Source organism: Coenobita brevimanus, unplaced genomic scaffold (assembly GCF_032717465.1).
Source record: "Coenobita brevimanus isolate Jiangsu-jjx unplaced genomic scaffold, ASM3271746v2 jjx.HiC_scaffold_2731, whole genome shotgun sequence".
Classification (NCBI taxonomy): Eukaryota; Metazoa; Arthropoda; class Malacostraca; order Decapoda; family Coenobitidae; genus Coenobita; species Coenobita brevimanus.
Genome location: NW_027643688.1, coordinates 116,229 through 127,500, shown reverse-complemented (window position 1 = coordinate 127,500; position 11,272 = coordinate 116,229). Strand labels below are relative to the sequence as shown.

At 43.3% G+C, this 11,272-nt stretch overlaps 1 protein-coding gene and 1 pseudogene across 1 annotated transcript; both read left to right on the top strand.

Annotated features, from left to right (window-relative positions):
- The first annotated feature begins 3,492 nt into the window (after positions 1–3,492).
- On the top strand, positions 3,493–4,494 carry LOC145390017 (uncharacterized). Its single transcript, XM_080265108.1, has one exon. It carries the CDS (start codon positions 3,526–3,528, stop codon positions 4,492–4,494), a length of 969 nt encoding a protein of 322 aa, XP_080121234.1. The 5' UTR covers positions 3,493–3,525.
- Positions 4,495–6,360: 1,866 nt separating this feature from the next.
- Positions 6,361–7,349, top strand: LOC145390018 (uncharacterized; annotated as a pseudogene).
- The last annotated feature ends 3,923 nt before the right edge of the window (positions 7,350–11,272 follow it).

The following is an 11,272-nucleotide window of genomic DNA, read 5'->3' as shown; positions in this document are numbered from 1 at the left end:
TAACGTTGAGTCGTTTCTCCGTATCTTTTCTCCTCCGTGGAGTCGAGTACTTCATACTGATATTCATGCTTTCGTGTAGCTGTGGTGCTTCATTCAGAGTCGAGGTGAAATAAACCTGCATGAAATTAGTTAGTTAACCAGGAGCAATGGGACGTGAATAACCTTGCACGGCGTTAGACCAGTCCATACGTGAGGGAGTAAGTTTGAGAAATTAGTGACTGATGTTAGAGGACATCGACAGTGGATCCAGCCGTTGAACTAAAACTTGACGTATCTAGTGGGAAGGTGGTAGTCGGATATTATCCTTTTATGGAGGTATGTTCTATATTTACTACTTGTACAGCTTTGTTTTGGACTTAAATTTGATAGTGATAGTTTTAAGAATAGGTGATAGGAGTGATTTGAGTGACACTGGAGGTAGAATATTTGTAAATCTGCATTTAATTCGTGTGTACAGCTGAAATGTTTATGTATATATTAATCATTGTTACGACAGCCACATATAGAGGGAGGTGGTTTTTGTTTTGGGGGTTGTTCGTAGGAAAGTGCTGGGCTGTAGCAATAACGACGAGTGGGGTAGGTCATCCAGGGAGTGGGTACGGTTTGGTGGGAATTGGCTAGTAGTGATGAGAGGCGCGGTGCAGCATAGCCCCTTCCCTTGTCCCCTGTATTTTTCCATATCGTGGAGCAGTGGCTTTAAACTGCAAGATTAAGGACTGACAACGGGGTTAGTTAGATTTATAGGTACTTTTACATTAAGGTATTGACGAAAATAAAGGATTCGTGAGGGACACTTTCGGTTCTATTGAAAAGTGACCTGTGTTCGTCACTTGCTTCAATTTTTGATTTTATTAGTTAGGTTATGTATTTACCGTCATGTTTTCCTTAGCTACCATCTGATAGCTTGTTCAGTTCAAGTTGTACTCCTGTTGGTCTGTTTGACAATGAACATTAGTGTGTGATTGTGTTTTAAGTAATGATCTTCAATTTCTGATCTCCCAACATTCTTTTTTTTCCCATATTCTCTCCTACACCCTGACCCTCTGACCCCCATATCCACATTTTGTCCACCATATTGGGTCGGTGGCTGGCACAATGTTGACTCTTCACTACACTTAATTACTGCCTCCATTGTTTTGGTACCTGCAGTATTAGTCTGCCTTTTTGCCCATCAGTCGGCTCGGACTGAATAGGGTTTTGGTCAATTAAATCTTTTATGGTTCGATCAAGTGTCGCTCTGGAAGGGTTAAAAAAGTCGTTTAACTCCTCTTGACGAGAAAAAATCGTTAACATATATTGGTTTAAACCCGCAGTGTCTAGCTGAGCAGACTACAACTGGAGCCAAGCAACCGCCCCTGCAGGGTAGTTTGTCTTGACTAAGTCATGACATTAAATTCCTAAAAACTTTCGTATTATTTGTGTAGAACTAAGTTAATTCTTACGTACCTCGTGAAACAAGTGGTTTCTTCATTCAGTATATATTTCGTCCACTGTTTGCAAAATTTAATTTTTATCATTGCTTCGTCTGGGATCGAATAGAAAGTTTTCCCCAGTTATTTTCATTCATATTCAACTCGTAAGAGAAATGAGTATGGCTGAGAGGAATGAGTGGCTGAATGTCTGAAACATATTACAAATTACATTTTACCAAAGTGTATTAATAATGCTTTAAACTCCACATGTGCCTTGGTTGCTCAGTCGAGTTCAGAAGACTGGTGAGTGGACGATGTCACTGCCAAACCAACGTGACCTGGATGGGTGAGAGGTCTCGGTAAAAGCAGTAGCCGGCACACAGCACTCACGGACACACATCCCCACCTCATCTCTCTTTCGCCCCTCTCATACCGTCTACTTCAAGAATTCCAGACTATCTAGGTTAAATAACATCTCTGCAAGTGGCCTACCGCAGCCGCAGTCAGCAGCAGTTTGTGGGAGCAGAGAAGGCTGAGGAAGGCGGCTGTAGTGCAGTGAAATTTTACTAACGTATTGCCACAAAACTTTGTGAAAACATTGTCATATGGATATGGAAAAAAAAGTGAATAAAGTATGGTGGGATATAAAGTGGAAGATATAAGAAATAGCTACGGACATAGGAAATAAAAGTAATCAAAGTTAACTGGAGAAAGTAAAGTATGGCCAGGAAACCTTTGGAAGAAATTGAGACTATGGACTTTGAAATAATGGAATGTAAATGAAAATACCTGTCGAGTATACAAGTTGTCATTCACTGTACACTTTACACTGTCACTGTTAATGAAGTTTTACGTGTAGTGGGTGTGAATGTATTGTATTAACTTAGTAAACCAATACTGTTCTTTCACTTTCTTTAACCTATGGAGACTTACCACAACTGTTGTCACTTATAAAAGGGGGGCCTGATTTGAGGAATATTGTATGTCTGACGTGTAAAGTAATTCGTGTCAGACATGACTTTCCCATGCTGTGAAGTGATTCTCCTGCAGCAGACGACGCCCCGCCATAGCAAGGCGTGCGGAAGCGTATCGGTTTATTACATGGATAAATGCCACATTTAGAATGACACTTTTAACATGGCCACCATAGTCTGCTGCACATCTGTTATTTGGGTGTATGGTTACCACTCAGCGTTGCACAAAGGGTTACAGGGAACCATTAAGCTTGTTAAGCGATGTACTGTACTCACCTGAAGTAGAAAGAATGATAGACAGAAAGGATGAATGATACAGGAAGAGGAGGGTTGACAGGAAATATAATTAGGCAGCACTACAGGAGTGGATGTTGGTTGCCACACTATCAGCACATTAGAGTATAATAAAACTGGTGTCACTGTTAATATGTATAATTTCAACTCTATAACCTTTTCCCGGAGAGGGTATATAAGCTGTCGGTGCAGTTTGGGGTCCTAAACTTTTGAAATGCATAAAAACTTAAGAACATGGAGATTAAGTAATGGCGTTAATACTCCTAATTTTATTTCAGCAAATCACTCCGCTAGAGGTCGCTTTCCCATGAGATACACCGCGCTGCCTCACACCACCAGTTGCTGGGTTGTTTTCACACCGACCACACGCATACTCCGACTTGGGAATCAAGATTTGGCTGCCTTCTTCCCGTTATCCATTTAGGAGCGGAAAGGCTTTGCCTCAGCCTGTTATCCGTTTAGGAGCAGGTTGCTTCGTCACCCGTGATCCGTGTAGGAGCGGGTAAGTGCCCATTTTGGTGCACTTGGGAGAGTTAACGACTCTCAGACTGTGCCGGCTGTACCACCATTGCCAGCCTGCCGCCGCCATGTCTGATGTCCCGGAAGGATCTCTCGGCAAACAGTTATCAGGCACAGAGGACAAGTCCAGGCATGGGAGCAAGGGTTCATCGCATAGAAAGGATTTGTCCAGATCCACGAACCGCTCTTCCCAACGGGAATGTTCTAGACGGGTACATAAGCATACCCGGGGTCATGGCTCAGATAGTGAAGGTGAGTGTGATCCTCCACCCACTCATCCTTTAACCTCTACTTCAAGGGATGAGGTTAATTCCCCACCCTGGGCCATGGTGATGGAAGCTTTGGCTGAGTTACGGAGTGATGTGAAGAAATTGAAGGAGGAGAGAAGCTTGGCTACAGGTGACTTTGGGGAGAATGCTAACAGCCAACCCACAGAGGTGATTGATTCCAGTTTTCAATCGGTTCAGCGTCATGATTCTAGTGGCGACAGTGACATTCAGAGTGAAGTGTTCACTGGTAGTGTCCTCCTGCAGTGCGTCAAGACTTACGGTCCTGTGGAAGATGTATCTGTTGAGGTTGACAAGCATGTTGCCGACATGGTGAATCATGTGTTTGATTACGGCATGCGGGAGGAGGAGTACAAAGAAATTTTGGTTGATGACATTACCAAGAGACCGAGCAACTGTCATGCTCTAGCCCCGGTCGAATGTAACACACAAGTTTTGGATGCGCTGAAAACCGATGCCAAAAAGTCTGATTTTCGTATGAAAGAAGTTAGTAAGGACATTATAAAAGCTGCCATAATAATCACCAAGTCACTCACGGTGCTGGATAAAGTCGCCCAAGAAGGACAACCAGATGTGGCCCATGAAGTCGGCATGCTTAATGGTGCGCTAGCATTACTGGGAAATGCTAACCACAAGAACAACTTGACGCGCCGGTTCATAATTAAGCGCGAGATCAATCAGAAATATGCTCACTTATGCTCAGATAAGGTGCCAATGACTAGGCTCTTGTTCGGTGATGATGTTTCTCAATCTGCCAAGCACATAGAGGAGTCGGAGAAATTGAAAAACAAGATCACACCGAAGAAACCGTTTCAAACATGGAAATCCGGTGCAGGAAAAGTCAGAGGCTCCTCTGGAAAAACCAACTACAGAGGATTTTCGTCCAGGTTCCACCCCTATGGACAGCGGACATATGGACACAGGAGTGACCACCGGCAATCCTTCTCACGGCAGGGTTCGGAGGCAAAAAACTCCAGAGGGCGGGGACAAAGCAATCCCCGGCAATAACTGAGGTGAGTCATAAATTTGAAGCTGGCAGGCTTCAATATTTTGTGCATGAGTGGCATAAAATAACCAATGACCCTCATATTTTGGATATTGTTGCACATTGCCATCTTGACATTAATGTTGATGATATGTCACTTATTTTCTGAAGGAACTGAATATGTTTTTTGTGAGGAGGAAAAGATCATTATTTGTCAGGAAATTGAAAAGCTGTTAGATCTTAAAGTTATCAAGGAAACACACAGACAAGAAGAACAAATTATATCCCCAGTTTTTCTGCGGGGGAAAAAGGATGGAGGTTTTAGAATGATCCTTAACCTGGAAAAACTAAACAAGCACATTAATTATAAACATTTTAAAATGGAAAACTTCGAACAGGCAATTCGGCTTATTAACAAAGGTGATTACATGGCCTCAGTAGATCTTAGGCATGCATACTATTCTGTCAGTATAGCTGAAGAGCAACAAAAATTTCTTTGCTTTAAATGGCAAGGGAAAATCTATCAGTTCACCTGTCTTCCTAATGGGGTTGCAGAAGGGCCACGTCTATTCACCAAACTAATGAAACCCATTTTTGCTACACTGAGAGAGATGGGACATACCATCACCAGTTTCATTGACGACACACTTATATCACACAGCTCATTGGAAGGATGCTATGAGAGCATACATTCAACAGTAGAGATTCTAAGGAAAATGGGATTTTGTATTAATGCTGACAAATCTGTCCTAGTACCTACAAAACGTTTGGAATATTTGGGGAACGTCATTGATTCAGAGACATTGACAGTTACATTACCTGAACGGAGGAAAGAGAAAATAGTTCAAAGCTGCAAACAATTATATCATAGTAATAGAGACAAAATCAGGAATGTGGCCAGAGTAATTAGGCTTTTGGTCGCTGCAATTCCAGCAGTAGAAATGGGGAAACTGCATTATAGAAAGTTGGAAACTGCTAAAATTTTAGCACTGGAGAAAGAAAAAGGTAACTTTGACAAATGGATGGCTATCACATATGACATGAAAACTGATCTGATTTGGTGGATAAATTTCATTGCAGTGCAAGACAGAAAAATTTTTAGGACGGGTACGGAAATAGACCTGTACACTGATGCATCAAATTTAGGTTGGGGTGGTTACCTAAATCATCAACAAATTAATGGAAGATGGTCAATAAAAGAAAAAGAATTGCACATCAATTCTAAAGAACTCAAAGCCATCTTACTGGCAGTGAAATCATTTGCACATCAGATCAGAGGGAAACACATTAAGGCATTTTGTGATAACTCGACAGCGGTAAACTATGTCAATGAAATGGGTGGCACAAAATCCGCAACATGTAATGACATCTGCCTCGAAATTTGGGAATGGTGTGCAGAAAATGATGCCTGGATTACATGCTCTCATATACCAGGTAAAGTTAATCTTATGGCAGATGCCGCATCTCGAAAGTTTAATGACAGACATGAATGGAAATTGAACGAGGACATTTTTAGGGAACTTTGCGAAATCTTTGGAGTCCCAAGCATTGATCTATTTGCATCCAGACTAAATAAACAGGTACCTCGTTTTTGTTCTTGGAAACCCGACCCAGAAGCCGAACACTTTGATGCCTTCTCAATAAGTTGGTCACAGTTTGACCTAATCTACATTTTTCCCCCTTTTGCTCTGATTGCCAGGTGCCTTCAGAAAATGCGAGCAGAGATGGCAAGGGGATGGTTGATTGTGCCACTGTGGACGTCCCAACCATGGATGGGGACCCTACTCAGAATGCTCATCAAAGAACCACGGCTAATAATGAGAAGGAAGAATGTATTGCAACAGCCGTCAGCAGCAGAGGAACATCCCATCATGAAACACACCAGGTTAATGGCATGTCTATTGTCCGGCAACAACTGCGAGAACGAGGCATATCTGCAGCGGGTACGGACATTATCATGGCCTCCTGGAGACCAGGAACTAAGAAACAGTATCGACCACATGTCAATAAGTGGATCCAATTTTGTGATAGACGGCATATCAATCCCCTTAATCCCGCTGTAACGGATATTGTAAATTTCCTGTCCGACACTTTCCACCGAGGTGTGGGCTATGACTCTGTAAACACGGCGAGGGGAGCTCTCTCCTCACTAGGGATAGTTGTGGACGGTTGCAGAGCAGGCAACCACCCTCTTGTCAACAGGCTCCTGAGAGGGGTATTCAACTTGAGACCGTCAAAACCCAGGTATGCAGAGACCTGGGACGTCCAGCTGGTGCTCCAGAAACTGAGAACTATGGAACCTTTATGCAATCTTCCTCTAAAAGAACTAACACTAAAATTAGTGATGCTAATGGCACTCACTCAAGCAGCCAGGGTGCAAACATTACATTTGTTAATGCTAAAAAACATTAGAATTGGCAAGGATTCTGTTTGTGTTTGGTTAGGGGGCAACATTAAACAATGTAGGCCAAAATTCAATGTGCAGTTTGTGGAGTTTAAAGCTTACGCTAAAGATAGAAGACTATGTGTCTATGAAACATTGAAAATGTACATTGAACAGACTGAACGCTTAAGAAATGATGTGGATCAAGAGAACGGGAACTTATTCATTAGTGTTATAAAGCCACACAAAAATGTAACAAAAGACACTATTGCGAGATGGATTAGGATAATGCTTAATATGTCAGGAGTGGACACAGGAAAGTACTCAGCTGGCAGTGTTCGGCCAGCTGCAGCTTCAAAGGCCAAGACCATGGCTGTGCCGATAACATACATTATGGCAAAGGCTGGGTGGTCAAGGGAGACCACCTTTGCCAAGCATTATGACAAGGAGATAGTTCAGGAGCTTGACACATTCCAAGAAGCTGTACTAGAATAGGGAGTAGGTATTTATTGTGATAAGAAAGTCTTCATTCTTTTGACAAGCTACTAAAATTTGTAAATTTCTTATAATACAGCGGGTTTTGGGTCATGGTTGTTTTATTTCACCAAGTCCACACTTATATAACTTCAAAACGTCAAAGTACGACACCCACATGGCTTCAAAACCTCATGGGAAAGCGACCTCTAGCGGAGTGATTTGCTGAAATAAAATTGAAGAAGTACATGAGACTTACCGCAGGTCAGTTGAAATGTGCTTCGAATTTTATGAAGCAAATCACCTCTGCTAGAAGGGAGCTTTCACATGCCCTCCACTCCCTCCCTAAGCTATGCAGCGTCACATGGATAAAACAGTGTAAACGGTAGGAAATGATACACTACTTGTCATGTGGGTGATCGTACACTTTAAAGTCTGGTGGTGTGAGGCAGCGCGGTGTATCTCATGTGAAAGCTCCCTTCTAGCAGAGGTGATTTGCTTCATAAAATTCGAAGCACATTTCAACTGACCTGCGGTAAGTCTCATGTACTTCTTCAATTTTCAGAGGAAGGACGTTCTTTGAGACTAACCCATTACGGTGTTTGTATAAAGTGAAAAAATTGCCCTGTAGTAAGACGAGGCTTAGTCTAGGCAATGATGTTAACTCTTTCAAAAGCATGACATTTTCTAATTTACGTCTCAAAATTATTTCTTAACTTCATCTTTGGCTTTTTTTTTTCTTTTCAATTTTCTGTAGTAAAAGGCTTGCCGGCTTCTGGCCATTAGTTCCTTCTTCCCTGCCTGAAAAAAAATAGAGGGGGTTAATGAAGGCTATATCTACGACTATATATAAGAACTACAGTCCGAAGAGTCTCTAAAGTCTTTTAGGGACAGCGTGAATAATTCGTCATAAGATTGAAAGGGGTAAGCATTATTGTTTTAATATTACAGGCGCCCTGGGTTTGTTAGGACGCTGATATACAGAGGGAATTTCGTAGCCAAAATATCGAGGAACCAATAGAGAATGATTCCAACAGAGCTTGATGCTTAGAGGAAAACAGGTCACGAATACCGGCGTGGGTGAGATGGGCAGCTGTCAAAAATAGCGACGTGAAAGGGGAGAGCAAGGAGGGGGGGGAGGGAGGGGGGGAAATGGAGAGCGAAGGAAGCCAAGGGAGAGATGGAGGGAGAGGGAGAGAAATGGAGGGATGGGGGTAAAGGACAAGCAGAGACTGAAGAGAGAATATTTTACATAACAATGGGCAATAGCAAGAGATGCCTTATAACTATTAAACTCTGCCACTCGCACAAACGTTAGGTGATACTGGATATTAGTCTTGGCCATATTTAGCTATATTATTTCTCCATCCCTAAGCAGCTTTTATTCTTCAGACAACCTAAGAGCACAATGTAACATCTGGCGTATTTGTGAGGGAAGATGAGAGAGACTGGCTGTTGTGGTCTACACGTAGTCAGGAAAGCTACAACGTAGGACAGATTTAGCAGTTTATTTCATCCTTATGCAAGATTTTTCGTGCTAGTCAACCTCAGGGCACGAGTAACAACTGGCGTGTCTGTGTGAGGGAAGATGAGAGAGTTGACAGTTGTGGTTTACACGCGAAGCCAAGCATGTGCTCCTGTCAGCTAGCGTCTGTGATTCTTGTTAACATTTACAGAGTCCATGTTACGGATCGCCTTCTTGATAACGCGTCCTTTTTAAAGTTTCATGCTATCTTAAAAAAAAAAAAAGACATTGTTTTGGAGGACTGTTGCTTAATATAGTTCCATTACTTGCTGTAAATTTGATCCTCCATTTTCTTCCAATACGCAGTACCAGCTGTATATAGAAATTACACCCCTGACTTAAAATGGTGCATACAAACACGTGTCAAAATGTTTTCATGCTTCTACGCCCCTTGTCAAATCATATTCTGGTGACGAGACATGCTAGTGTGTGTTAAGGTGCGTGTGCTTGCCTGTGCGTCTTGTAGAATCATGTAGCAATAGTGTGTCAAGGTGCGTGTGTTTGCCTCTACGTCTTGTAAAATCATATGCTAGTGACGGGACATGCAGGAGTGTGTTAGGGTGCGTGTGTTTGCCTTTACGTCTGGTAAAAACATATGCTGGCGACGTGACATGCAAAAGTGTCTCAGCGTGCGTCTACATGCTTCTCTTGTCTCCCTGTCTGCTTCACTGCCTGCCGAGCCTACCTCTTCCAACAACACGGAACACTGGAGGATATTAATATTCCAGTCAACGCAGTTGCATGTGCGTGCGTGCGTGTCATCATCATCATTATCGTCGTCGTCGTCGTCGTTGTCTTCCTCCTCCTCCTCCTCCTCCTCCTCCGTGGCTGTGTCTCCCTGCAGGGCAACACTTTACAAAAGGTGGTGTTCGTGCTGGCTGACGATACATCCTGAAACCTTCCTTAAATACCTTGCCTAATGGGTCAAAGTATCCTCGTGTGTTACTAAGGCAAACTAAACGGATAATAATATAGCACTTAAAGCAACAATAAGGTGTGATACGCAAAATAATTGGCTTAAGAAGAAGTGTTGCGGTGTGCCATGCCAACGAGAGGGACATGAATGGTGTGTCGTGTGGTCGTAAAGCTTAGTTAGTTACCGGGAACATCACCCACACTGTTAACGCCAAGCCTTTCTCCTCCCTGTCAGTGCCGCCGTCACCACCTTTTCCTCCCTCTTCTTGTCTTCATTACCTGTCAGCCTTCGTCCCCAGGTGCTGAGGAGGAGCCTACACGTGGTGACACTGTGCACTCATAGTTTCCTGCACCTCACCATGAGAAGGGGCTTGGTCTGACTCTTGTGAGACGCTGTCTACCACACTGGGATTACGGATATCTACACGTTGCATGTACTGTACTGTACCTGTACGACGGTCCTGTAGGAGCAGTTTCTGATTGTGGTTGACGGGTCTGCTCAGCTAGACTAACCGATGTTAAGCAACAACCTGCTCTGTCTACCCGTCCGTCTGACTGCCTGTCTCATCCTTTGAGTCTCCTGTCCATTGGCAATAGCCACCATGCATTTCAGATAGCAGAACCCTCAGGCACATTAGTCATGCAGACATATCACTCGTATCTTCCTCATCTTCTGTTGCCATCATGCACTTCGGTAAACAGACTCTCCATGCACACCCTCCCCACGGCGAGGTGCAGGGAAATATATGGAGGTTTGGCTCGCGGATGCATGTCGCAGCTGCTCCACCCAGGGTGTCCAACGCCACCACGCACAGGCTTCTCATCAGCGCCAGGCAAAACATATAGGAATATATAGTATGCAGGCAAGAAAGCAATCTAGTTGGCTGGCAGGCTGACAGGTAGGCAGGTGGTGTCAAAAATAATATACAGTAAAAAAAAAAAGGAAAAGGTGACAAAAGAGGCAAGGAATACACAGTAAAATCTGAAAAAAAAAAAAAATAATGACAAAGAAGGCAAGAAATGTACAATGAAAAAAAATGACAGAGGAGGAAATATATATACACTGACGATGACTAATTTCTGGCCAGGGATGCCCTCTTCCTACTGCTGTATACCCAGGTAAGAGGGTAGAGGGGGACGAAACGACCTCCACCCCAACCCCCCCATACCCCTACCCACCCATCCCCCACCCGTCATTCTTAACTCGCAGTTACATCTGAAGCTGATTTCCTGCTTAACATTCTTGGTGCCACTGCTGATACAAACATAAAACACTGGGACGTGTTACAAGTATATAATATAACCATCAACACGCCGCAGCAAGAACACAATGCTTTATGATGGTGACGGTAAAACAAACACGTTAACATTGGCCAACTCAGGCCTCGTGTGTTTGGTGCACCGCTTAGCACACACACACACACACACACACACACACACACACACACACACACACACACACACACACACACACACACACACACACACACACACACACACACAC